This window comes from Neophocaena asiaeorientalis, unplaced genomic scaffold (genome assembly GCF_003031525.2).
Source record: "Neophocaena asiaeorientalis asiaeorientalis breed wild unplaced genomic scaffold, Neophocaena_asiaeorientalis_V1.1 scaffold92, whole genome shotgun sequence".
In the NCBI taxonomy this organism is placed as follows: Eukaryota; Metazoa; Chordata; class Mammalia; order Artiodactyla; family Phocoenidae; genus Neophocaena; species Neophocaena asiaeorientalis.
The window spans coordinates 939,777-951,895 of NW_020174057.1; the positions used below are offsets into that span (position 1 = coordinate 939,777).

Here is a 12,119-nt window from a genome sequence, read left to right on the forward strand (position 1 = left end):
CAAAGTCTTCAAAATAAAAATAAAGAGAGAAATAAATACATTGACCTTTCAAGTTGTCTACTGATAAAAGAAAAAACATGTCTGGACTGAAAGGCAATATCAAAGGTGAAAACTATTTAAAAATGTCTAGAGACTATCATAAAGGGATATGATAAGCCAGAATCCTCATTTATTAGCACTATGATACTAAAAACATGACCAAAATGCATAATAAATAAGATTATTAGGATTAAATAATCATTTAAAAGTGCTTAATAAAGATTAATTCTATGTCAAGCAGTTCACGAAAAAATCAGGTAAATAATTGATTCAGAAAAAACTTCTCACATTTTTTCATATCTGAGCACCTTTCAGAGGTTCTGACTATTTTAGCAAAGAATTCATATTTAATAACTAGCTAAGTGGAGAAAACTAAAAAGCAAATACATTCTATTTCAATATTTATAATGTTTATTAGCATGATGGCCTAATAATAATAAACTATAACAGAAGTCAATATTAAAATAGGGCATTTAATTTTCTATTCATTTTTTAAAAACGTAATATCTAATTGCTAATGGGATTAATTACATAAGCTAGTTGATGGGCTATACACAGAGTACTTTTTTTTAGAAATTTCATGTAATGTCTGAAACATTTATATTAACATATTTCTATAAAAATAATCCAAAGAAAGTTTAGTATTAGTTGTTTTTTGTTGTTCTTGTTTGTTTGTTTATACTGCAGGTTCTTATTAGTCATCAATTTTATACACATCAGTGTATACATGTCAATCCCAATTGCTCAATTCAGCACACCACCATCCCCACCCCACTGCGGTTTTCCCCCCTTGGTGTCCATACGTTTGTTCTCTACATCTCTGTCTCAACTTCTGCCCTGCAAACCAGTTCACCTGTACCATTTTTCTAGGTTCCACATACATGCGTTAATATACGATATTTGGTTTTCTCCTTCTGACTTACTTCACTCTGTGTGACAGTCAAAAGATCCATCCACGTCTCAACAAATGACTCAATTTCATTCCTTTTTATGGCTGAGTAATATCCCATTGTATATATGTACCACCTCTTCTTTATGCCCATCTGTTGATGGGCATTTAGGTTGCTTCCATGACCTGGCTATTGTAAATAGTGCTGCAATGAACATTGGGGTGCATGTATCTTTTTGAATTATGGTTTTCTCTGGGTATATGCCCAGTAGTGGGATGGCTGGATCATATGGTAATTCTATTTTTAGTTTTTTAAGGAACCCCCACTCTGTTCTCCATAGTAGCTTTATCAATTTACATTCCCACTAACAGTGCAAGAGGGTTCCCTTTTCTCCACATCCTCTCCAGTACTAAAGCTCTAGTAGTTTTCCAGTGGCATTTTTAGGATTCTCTATGTATAGTATCATGTCATCTGCAAACAGTGACAGTTTTACTTCTTCTTTTCCAATTTGAATTCCTCTTGTGTCTTTTTCTTCTCTGATTGCCACGTCTAGGACTTCCAAAACTATGTTGAATAATAGTGGTGAGAGTGGACATCCTTGTCTTGTTCCTGATCTTAGAGGAAATGCTTTCAGTTTAGTGTTGTGGTCAGAAAAGATGCTTGATATGATTTCAATTTTTTAAAATTTACTGAGGCTTGATTTGTGACTCAAGATGTGATCTATCCTGGAGAACGTTCCATGCGCACTTGAGAAGAAAGTGTAATCTGCTGTTTTTGGATGGAATGTCCTATAAATATTTTTTATATTTATATTATGAATTTTCTATTCACTTTAAAAAATGTAATATCTAATTGCTTAATGGGATTAATTACATAAGCTAGTTGATGGGCTATACACTGAGCACTTTTTATATGTTTGATTTATTGTTTGAAAGGAATGAAACAACAGACCTACCAGAAGCACTCTTGTTTGCCACATCCTATAACCAACAAATCACTTTGCACTAATCAAATATTTGACCTTACGCAGTCTGTCATGGTCTAAACATGAATAACTCAGCCCTGTGCAGCATTTTAATCATGTCCTTTTTGGTTTTGGGAATTTTTAATGTAATTTGTTTAGCACTTTTGTTTTTCCATCACAAAGCTTCAATAGACTTGACAACATACAACGTCACAAAGCTGATGAGCATGACATGTAGCAATGATGGTTCTGGAAAGGCATCTACTTCTTTGTGGGGGAAAAGCAGGTTGTATCAAAGTATGCAAAGAGTTTGACTGAAATAGCCTCCTGAGTGATTAAAGGCTCAAAAATGTTATTATAAAAATCAGCCAAGCTTGGAGGTTATTTTTTTTTTAATCCAAAGGCTTTATGCTCGTTTTCTGTCTACCCCAGTGAAACAAACACATGATTAGGTGGCTTGCACCTGTCAGGCAAGTGACAGTGATCTCCAGAGCTGATTATCCTGGGAGAGTGTTACACTAATTATATCCCTCCCCCCCAAAAAAAAGAGCAGGTGAAACAACTCTTTGATAATATTGCTACCATTCGAAATATCACATGTATAGATATTTACACTGTATTCAAGGTTGTACGTTTGGAGCTTTATCCTTAGGAACTGGATAATGATAGGCTACCCTTAATACTGAAATATTCAAGCAAAGCTCCTTTCAGAACAGTATTTACGAAATCACACATATTAGCTTCCCAACTCTTATAAAATATTCACAAGAATACATCCATTGAAACTATAGTTCTCAACCTTCCCATTCTCTCTCCCCTACTCCAAAACACCTGAAGTGTCTGGGACATGTGGCAGTAAACCTCAAGGTAGTCTCAGTTCCGAGGACGGGTGAACCAGACTCTGGTGTTAGATGGAAAAGATGTGACCCCACTCCACAGTTTCCTGCACTGTGGAGGGCCAGACATCAATGATACATTCCTGGCCTTTCTACCTCCTCTCACTCCTCTCCCTCAAGAGAATTACTTGATTGGTGAATTTGAGAAAAATAATTTTGAATATGCATTATTCTGCTCTCTCTGCTTCGGAGCATACTGTTTGTAGGTAGTGAACAGTCTCTGCTCCTTCATGCAACAGATTTTAAAGGGTTTCTGTCCCCACAGATTTTAAGTAGGCCTGTAACGATCCCTCTCCCTGCCAAAACCCCCAAGCCTGGATTGGTAGAACTGTAAACTTTGCTAATCACAACTAGGGAGACCATTTACCAGTAAATACAAACCATATCCTACAATATCAACTTTGTGATTCATAAAGTTGGATATTTATTAATTTCCACCATGGCTTACTTTTTTATTTCTCAAAGATTTAGAATCTGGGGCAGGAAATGGAGATGCTGAGTATTGGCCATCCCAATACCCCAGAATCCAGAAAGTAATTTGAAAAATCTTCCTATGTGGATTCCAATACACTGCCCTGGGGCCAACTCCATAACCCCAATTGAGGATCACTTCTTTAACTGAATTCTTAAATATTCCTTAGTAGGTCTTTCCACTACTTTTTAAAATCACAGTTTATTCAGTCACCCTACTCTCTTGTTCCAAAGGATGATTTAAAAAAAAAAATTTTTATTATCATTTACCCCAAACATAAGGTTACTATACTCCAGTAGGATAAAATGAGAAAAGGTTCCCATTTGGAACAAGCCACATTTTCAGGTCACTTCTCTCGGATAGTTGAAAACAGAAACATGAACGTGTCTGGTATGGGCAAGTCTATAATTATAAAAATTAAAGTACTGTATGGTGAAGTCCAAAGTCAAGACAATTCAAAATGAATGTTTTTTTCTATTTTAGAAAGAATTCTATGCAAATGACTTGATTTATTCATTTCACAAATACATACTGAAAACTTACATTATGTCCTCTTAAATTTTCTAGTATAATCTCAAACTCTGTTATCTCAGAGCTGAACATACCAGCCTTCTCCACAAACATTCTCACCCTCTCGCCTCCACTGTATCTGCTAATGGTGTTACCATGCTCTAATGATCACAGAGGTTCCAAATGATGAAATAAACATTGATCATTCTCTTGTCTTCAATTTCCATCTACACAGGGTCACTAAGCTGTTTTGTTTTGTTTTGTTTTGAATTTTACTGAAGCCATATCTTTTACATACATCTCTTCCTTTCCATTCCTATGGTCATAAGTTTGGTTACTCCATCAGCTCTTTCTTGGATAACTGCCTTTCGTTTATACTTTGCCAATCAGCCCTACACGCTACTGACAGTAGAAATAACATTTTAATTTTCATATTCTTTCTGCTGTTAACCCTGCCATTTTCTCTTTAAAAGCATCCCTGAAGTGCTGCAATTTTCCTTTGTGCTATAACTCTACCCATCTCTCTCTGCTACCACACCAGAGCTATGCACAGTGACTATGCCTTATCCATTCCTGCTTCCTCTACCAGCTAAAAGTATCTGGCATATTGTTAGTATTCAACATATGCTTGTTGAATATAACAAATTTGAAACAAATCTCTATTTTTACTAAAACTCTGTACTTTTTCTGTGTCTTCCAATTCATCCATTTTGATAGTTTATTTTAAAACTACTATTATTCAAGACCCCAGTAGCTTAAAAAAAAAACATCATTCATACTCCTCTTTTTATGTCTCTTCAATAGGTAACTTAAAAGAAGTTTCCATATTACATATTTTGGGAAAGCCCATCCAATTTAATAACACTTGCGCCCCTCAAAAAAAAACAAACCTTCAAGCTTTTAACTTTACTTAAAAAACCTTCCCTTTACTATTTATCACAATCATGATTGCAAAGAATACACAGAATGAATTTTTTTTTATTACATGTGTAAAACAAAGGTACAGAAATTGGGCATAGATTTAGAAACTCAGTCTAGTTTTCTTATAGGGTGATTATATTGAAATTTGTATAACTTCTTGGCAAAATGACTCCCTGAGAGATACTGTTATGTGTAGGAATATAGAAAATTCTGAGACATTTTGAAGATTTATGAGAGTAGCAGAACAGGACATAAGAAAACAGAAAATCCAGGATGTCTGGTTGGCCTTTCTCTGGTAAAACAGAAACAAGCCTTCCCAGGAACTCTGAGGGAACTAGAAACCTTTGTGCCAGCATTGAGGTTAATGTGCTTCTTTCGGAAATATAAGGATGATTCTAAGAAGTCTTACAGAAACATATAACGTTTTGAAACATTACCTTGCTTGATGAGTCATATAAGAATTTTTCTGGAAAAGATGGATTTTCTATGACTTGAAATAGTTCTTTTGGAAATTCATCAATACAGGAAGAAGAATATAGCTGTAAGAATCTTTTAAGGAAAAAATGCATTTCTTTTTGGCGCAAAATCAATCCAGAGTTGAAAAGAGAAGTGAGAAGTGTGTCATCTGGCAAAGACATTCCAGATCCTGGCTTCAGAGATGCTTAAAGAAAAAAAAAAAAAACCAAAACACTAATATAAGTCATGTTAGATAACAAAATGGTCTCAATATTGTTGGCCTTTACTCATTAACTTTATTCCTGTATATCCCCACCTCAGCTAGTGGCTGCCCATGACCTTCCTCCATTTTTCAAGCTTATACACTAATAGAATTGCTTCTGGCCAAGCTTAGCAACGCAAAATAGTCTATCTAGTTGTCTTATTTTGGGTTTTCCCCCCAAAAAAACTTAAAGCAAAAATGTAGGTGCAGGTAATTTATTTGAAAACCAATGTCAAGTGAGAGAACGGGAAAAGTGTGATAGAGAGAAGAAAAGAGCCAATAAGAGTGAGTTATGAAAGGGCTACAGCTATGGACAAGGAGGGCTCAGTCCTGCTGAGGACCTCCTGGAAAAAACATGTAACATTGTTCCATCAGTGTTACAACTATCTACCAGTTCCCTACCTCAGGTTACTGCTGAGTGTGTGGAATCCTCTTGTACTTCCAGGCTGTCCTGCCTGCATGCTGGGCCATAGTAACTTCTGAGAAAGCCCAGAGCAGAAAGCAGTAAAATGTGGGCGATTGACATGGGAAGCACCAACAGGTAGATCCAGAAGTGAGCTGAGTTGATAAGGGGGAGGGCATCACCAGGGCCTGCTGTGCTGGCTCATGTCCACTTTCTTGACATTGAACTCTTGGCCCCATCAGGATGCACCTTCTACCCAACACCTTTCCGAGTGCTTGTCCATCCCATTGCTAACTCCCAATAACCATGCTGAGCCACCCCGTGACTCGGCCTATTTGCCCTGCTGGCTTCTCCATCACTGGGCGCTGGCATGGTCAACCTGTCTTTTCCAACTGTTTGCCAATAAGCAACACTGAATCACCAATTTTATGGGCACAGATAAACACATTGTCACAAAAACATAGGAGGAACTGATTTAAAGCAGATTATACAAGTTTTTCTGGATATTCTTTAGATCTTTAAATCAATGATTTAAAAGAAAAAAAACTGAACAATATCCAAAACTTCGTGGAGTTAAATATCCTATCTTCCCCTTAACATACTGGATACTGGAACACTCTCTCCTTAAAGCCAAAATTTCACCTTGTTCATTTTATAAGCTGTCACATTATGGTCACTCTGATTCTTAACCGTTTTGACCCCCACACCACTTTGGCAGTCTTGGGGGATGCCTCTGGTTGCCTCCTTCTAAGGACGTTTTTAAATACATTGAAATACAGTTCTATCCAAAGGTCCACGTATCTCAGTTTAAGAACCCCTAAAATTTCCATCTTCTGATGAGTTCACTCAGAAAGAAGTCAAAAGTATTTTATAATTCTAAATAAGAAACATGACTTAAACAATAAGTTTAAACAATATATTCCTGGAAAGGAATATATTCTTTCTTAACACAGAAAAGGCCTACCTAGCAGTTTGCTCATATTATTAATTCTTTGCAGGTGAATATAATAGCGCAGCAGAAGAATCCATGTAATATCCACTTTAATTGGGGATTTTCCCCCAGTATCTACATTCTCATATATCTCATCACTAGGGTGAGAGAATGTACAGGCAGTCTGGAAGGCAACTTGGTAGTTATCTGAAAGTAAAAAAAAAAAAAAAAAAAAATTGGAATACAAATATGCTTTCCTTGAAAAATAACCATATGTGAAAAAAGAAAAGGAAAACTCATAAATGAAATACTGATGCTCAGGGCTGCATTCAATTAAAAAAAAATTTATATCACAAAAGACACCAAACACAAAGTTAAATGACAAACCATAGACTGAGAAAAGATATTTAGAATACACAAATTATTTTTTGTCTACTATGTAATCAATAAGAAAAAGTCAGCTAGTTCAACCGAAACATGGGCAAAAAATTTCAACAGGCAACTCATAGAAAAGGAAACCCAAATGGCCAAAAATTTTAGCATCATTAAAAATCAGATAAATGCAATTTAAAATGAAATACCATTTCACATTCCTCAGGAATTAACAGAAACTAAAATCTCAAAATAATAAATATTGTTAATAATGTGAAGAGACCAGAATTCTCATACAGCACTTGTGAAAGCAAATTCCTGGGCAGGGTCTAATAAAATTTTAAATGCAGATACTCATATATGTGTACCAGGAGTCTTGCAGAAGATACTCATGGCAGCATTGTTTGTATTACCAAAAAATAAGAAAAAGGAAACTTGAATAAATACAGGCATTAATTTGATGGCATTTCAAATGAATTAACTAAATCCATAAGTGAGAAACTATACTCCATGGGACAAATCAGGCCCATGCATGTTTATGTATGACCCATGAGCTAAGAATGGTCTTTATATTTTTAAGTGGTTGAAAAAAATTTTTAAATAGTATTTTGTGACATGTGAAAGCTTATGAAATTCAAATGTCAGTGTCCATAACTAAAGCCTTAATGGAATACAGCCATGTTCATTCATTTACATTTTGTCTATGGTTCCTTTCACATTAACACAGCAGAGTTGAATAGCTGCAACAGAGACCACAAAGTGTAAAATATTTACTATTTGGCCCTTTATAAAAACATTTACTGACCCAGACTTTGCTCAAAAAACATAAAGTGGAGAAGCATACCTAAAGATAATAAAGTAATATAGAGACATCAATAGCCTCCACACGAAAACAACAACCGGTAGAAATCTAATAAAAAAATTTTGTAATACCAATAAAAAGGTAAAATATCCAGAAATAAACCTGACAATAAGTATACAAGATCTATTTAAAGAAAACATTAAAACACTCCTAAGGGACTAATATTTTTTTAAAAGGCATGAACTAAAAAATATAGGACATAAAATATTCTTGGTTAAGATGACTCAATAGAAGAAAAATGTTGTTTCTAAGATAAAATATAAAGGTAATGAAACTCCAATGAAATTATGAGAGAGCTTTTTTAACTAGACAAGCTGCTTCCAAAGTAAAAATAAAAAGCCATAAAACACAAGAAAAACAATTTTGAGAGGAGTAATGAGTGGGGATTTACTTTAATAGATATTAAATATATTATAAGGCTACAATAATTAAAACTGTGTGGTACTGAAACCTGAATAGACAGATCAATAGGAAATGAGTAAAAAGTACAGAAATAGGGTAGCCATCTGGAAAAACTAAAATTATATCCATTTGTTATTTTTTACATATTCCAAATAGGTTTCCATAAATTAGTAAAAGGGTCCATGGGAGAACTAATTCATAGTCACAGAATAGGGACAAAACCTTTCTAACTATGACATAAATGCAAAACTTATCAAAGAAAAGGTTAATAATGTATACCATTTAGAAATAAAAAGTTTCTTCATGGGACAGAACCACCATAAAGAAAGCTAAATAATAACTGATAATTGAAAAAATATATTTGCAAATAATATCACAGTTAAAGGGTTGATTTCTATAATTAAGAGCTTCTAAAAATGTTTAAAGAAAAGGCAATGGAAAAAAACCAACCCCCCCCCAAAAAAAACGGCTTCCCTGGTGGCCCGGTGGTTGAGAGTCTGCCTGCTGATGCAGGGGACACGGGTTCGTGCCCCAGTCCGGAAGATCCCACATGCCGCAGAGTGGCTGGGCCCGTGAGCCATGGCCGCTGAGCCTGTGGTTCCAGAGCCTGTGTGTCCAGAGCCTGTGCTCCACAACGGAAGAGGCCACAACAGTGAGAGAGCCGTGTACCGCAAAAAAAAAAAGAGCAAATCATAGGCAGAAAGTTCACACAAAAGATGCTTAAGCTTAGTCCTAGTGAGAGATGTGTAAATTTTTTTTTTAACATCTTTATTGGAGTATAATGGCTTTACAATGGTGTGTTAGTTTCTGCTTTATAACAAAGTGAATCAGTTATACATATAAATATGTTCCCATATCTCTTCCCTCTTGCGTCTCCCTCCCTCCCACCCTCCCTATCCCCCCCCTCTAGGTCACAAAGCACCGAGCTGATCTCCCTGTGCTATGTGGCTGCTTCGCACTAGCTACCTACCTTACGTATGGTAGTGTATATATGTCCATGCCTCCCTCTCGCTTTGTCACAGTTTACCCTTCCCCCTCCCCATAGCCTCAAGTCCATTCTCTAGTAAGTCTGTGTCTTTATTCCTGTTTCACCCCTAGGTTTTTCATGACATTTTATTTTCTTAAATTCCATATATATGGGTTAGCATACGGTATTTGTCTTTCTCTTTCTGACTTACTTCACTCTGTATGACAGACTCTAGGCCTATCCACCACATTACAAATAGCTCAATTTCGTTTCTTTTTATGGCTGAGTAATATTCCATTGTATATATGTGCCACATCTTCTTTATCCATTCATCCGATGATGGACACTTAGGTTGTTTCCATCTCCGGGCTACTGAAAATAGAGTTGCAATGAACATTTTGGTACATGAATCTTCTTGAATTATGGTTTTCTCAGAGTATATGTCCAGTAGTGGGAATGCTGGGTCATATGGTAGGTCTATTTGTAGTTTTTTAAGGAACCTCCATACTGTTCTCCATAGTGGCTGTACCAATTCACATTTCCACCAGCAGTGCAAGAGTGTTCCCTTTACTCCACACCCTCTCCAGCATTTATAGTTTCTAGATTTTTTGATGATGGCCATTCTGACTGGTGTGAGATGATATCTCATTGTAGTTTTGACTTGCATTTCTCTAATGATTAATGATGTTGAGCATCCTTTCATGTGTTTGTTGGCAATCTGTATATCTTCTTTGGAGAAATGCCTACTTAGGTCTTCCGCCTATTTTTGGATTGGGTTGTTTGTTTTTTTGTTATTGAGCTGCATGGGCTGCTTGTATATTCTGGAGGTTAATCTTTTGTCAGTTGCTTCATTTGCAAATGTTTTCTCCCATTCGGAAGGTTATCTTTTCACCTTGTTTATGGTTTCCTTTGGTGTGCAAAAGCTTTTAAGTTTCATTAGGTCCCATTTGTTTATTACTGTTTTTATTTCCATTTCTCTAGGAGGTGGGTCAAAAAGGATCTTGCTGTGATGTATGTCATAGAGTGTTCTGCCTATGTTTTCCTCTAAGAGTTTTATAGTGTCTGGCCTTACATTTAGGTCTTTAATCCATTTTGAGTTTATTTTTGTGTACGGAGTTAGGGAGTGTTCTAATTTCATTTTTTTACATGTAGCTGTCCAGTTTTCCAAGCACCACTTATTGAGGAGGCTGTCCTTTCTCCACTGTACATTCCTGCCTCCTTTATCAAAGATAAGGTGACCATATATGCATGGGTTTATCTCTGGGCTTTCTATCCTGTTCCACTGATCTATCTTTCTGTTTTCGTGCCACTACCATACTGCCTTCATTACTGTAGCTTTGTAGTATAGTCTGAAGTCCGGGAGCCTAATTCCTCCAGCTCCGTTTTTCGTCCTCAAGATTGCTTTGGCTATTAGGAGTCTTTTGTGTTTCCATACAAATTGTGAAAAAATTTTTTCCAGTTCTGTGAAAAATGCCAGTGGTAGTTTGATAGGGATTGCATTGAATCTGTAGATTGCTTTGAGTAGTAGAGTCATTTTCACAATGTTGATTCTTCCAATCCAAGAACATGGTATATTGCTCCATCTATTTGTATCATCTTTAATTTTTTTCAACAGTGTCTTATAAATTTCTGCATACAGGTTTTTTGTCTCCTTAGGTAGGTTTATTCCTAGATATTTTATTCTTTTTGTTGCAATGGTAAATGGGAGTGTTTTCTTGATTTCACTTTCAGATTTTTCATCATTAGTGTATAGGAATGCCAGAGATCTCTGCACATTAATTTTGTATCCTGCTACTTTACCAAATTCATTGATAAGCTCTAGTAGTTTTCTGGTAGCATCTTTAGGATTCTCTATGTATAGTATCATGTCATTTGCAAACAGTTACAGCTTTACTTCTTCTTTTCCGATTTGGATTCCTTTTATTTCTTTTTCTTCTCTGATTGCTGTGGCTAAAACTTCCAAAACTAGGTTGAATAAGAGTTGTGAGAGTGGGCAACCTTGTCTTGTTCCTGATCTTAAAGGAAATGCTTTCAGTTTTTCACCATTGAGGATGATGTTTGCTGTGGGCTTGTCATATATGGCCTTTATTATGTTGAGGAAAGTTCCCTCTATGCCTACTTTCTGCAGGGTTTTTATCATAAATCGGTGTTGAATTTTGTCGAAAGCTTTCTCTGCATCTATTGAGATGATCATATGGTTTTTCTCCTTCAATTTGTTAATATGGTGTATCACGTTGATTGATTTGCATATATTGAAGAATCCTTGCATTCCTGGAATAAACCCCACTTGAGCATGGTGTATGATCCTTTTAATGTGCTGTTGGATTCTGTTTGCTAGTATTTTGTTGAGGATTTTTGCATCTATGTTCATCAGTGATATTAGCCTGTAGTTTTCTTTCTTTGTGACATCCTTGTCTGGTTTTGGTATCAAGGTGATGGTGGCCTCGTAGAAGGAGTTTGGGAGTGTTCCTCCCTCTGCTATATTTTGGAAGAGTTCGAGAAGGATAGGTGTTAGCTCACCTGTGAAGCCACCTGGTCCTGGGCTTTTGCTTGTTGGAAGATTTTTAATCACAGTTTCAATTTCAGTGCTTGTGACTGGTCTGTTCACATTTTCTATTTCTTCCTGATTCAGTCTTGGCAGGTTGTACATTTCTAAGAATTTGTCCATTTCTTCCAGGTTGTCCATTTTATTGGCATAGAGTTGCTTGTAGTAATCTCTCATGATGTTTTGTATTTCTGCAGTGTCAGTTGTGACTTCTCCTTTTTCATTTC

General features: G+C 36.0%; 1 protein-coding gene across 1 annotated transcript in view; it reads right to left on the bottom strand.

Annotated features, from left to right (window-relative positions):
• CFAP54 (cilia and flagella associated protein 54) overlaps window positions 1-12,119 on the bottom strand; it is a 288,982-nt gene that overhangs the window by 48,195 nt on the left and 228,668 nt on the right. The window contains exons 62-63 of the mRNA XM_024754400.1: window positions 6,778-6,951; window positions 5,130-5,353 (exon numbers count right to left, since the gene is read on the bottom strand). Coding sequence (XP_024610168.1) covers window positions 5,130-5,353; window positions 6,778-6,951 — 398 coding nt within the window. The remainder of the gene's footprint in view (window positions 1-5,129; window positions 5,354-6,777; window positions 6,952-12,119) is intronic.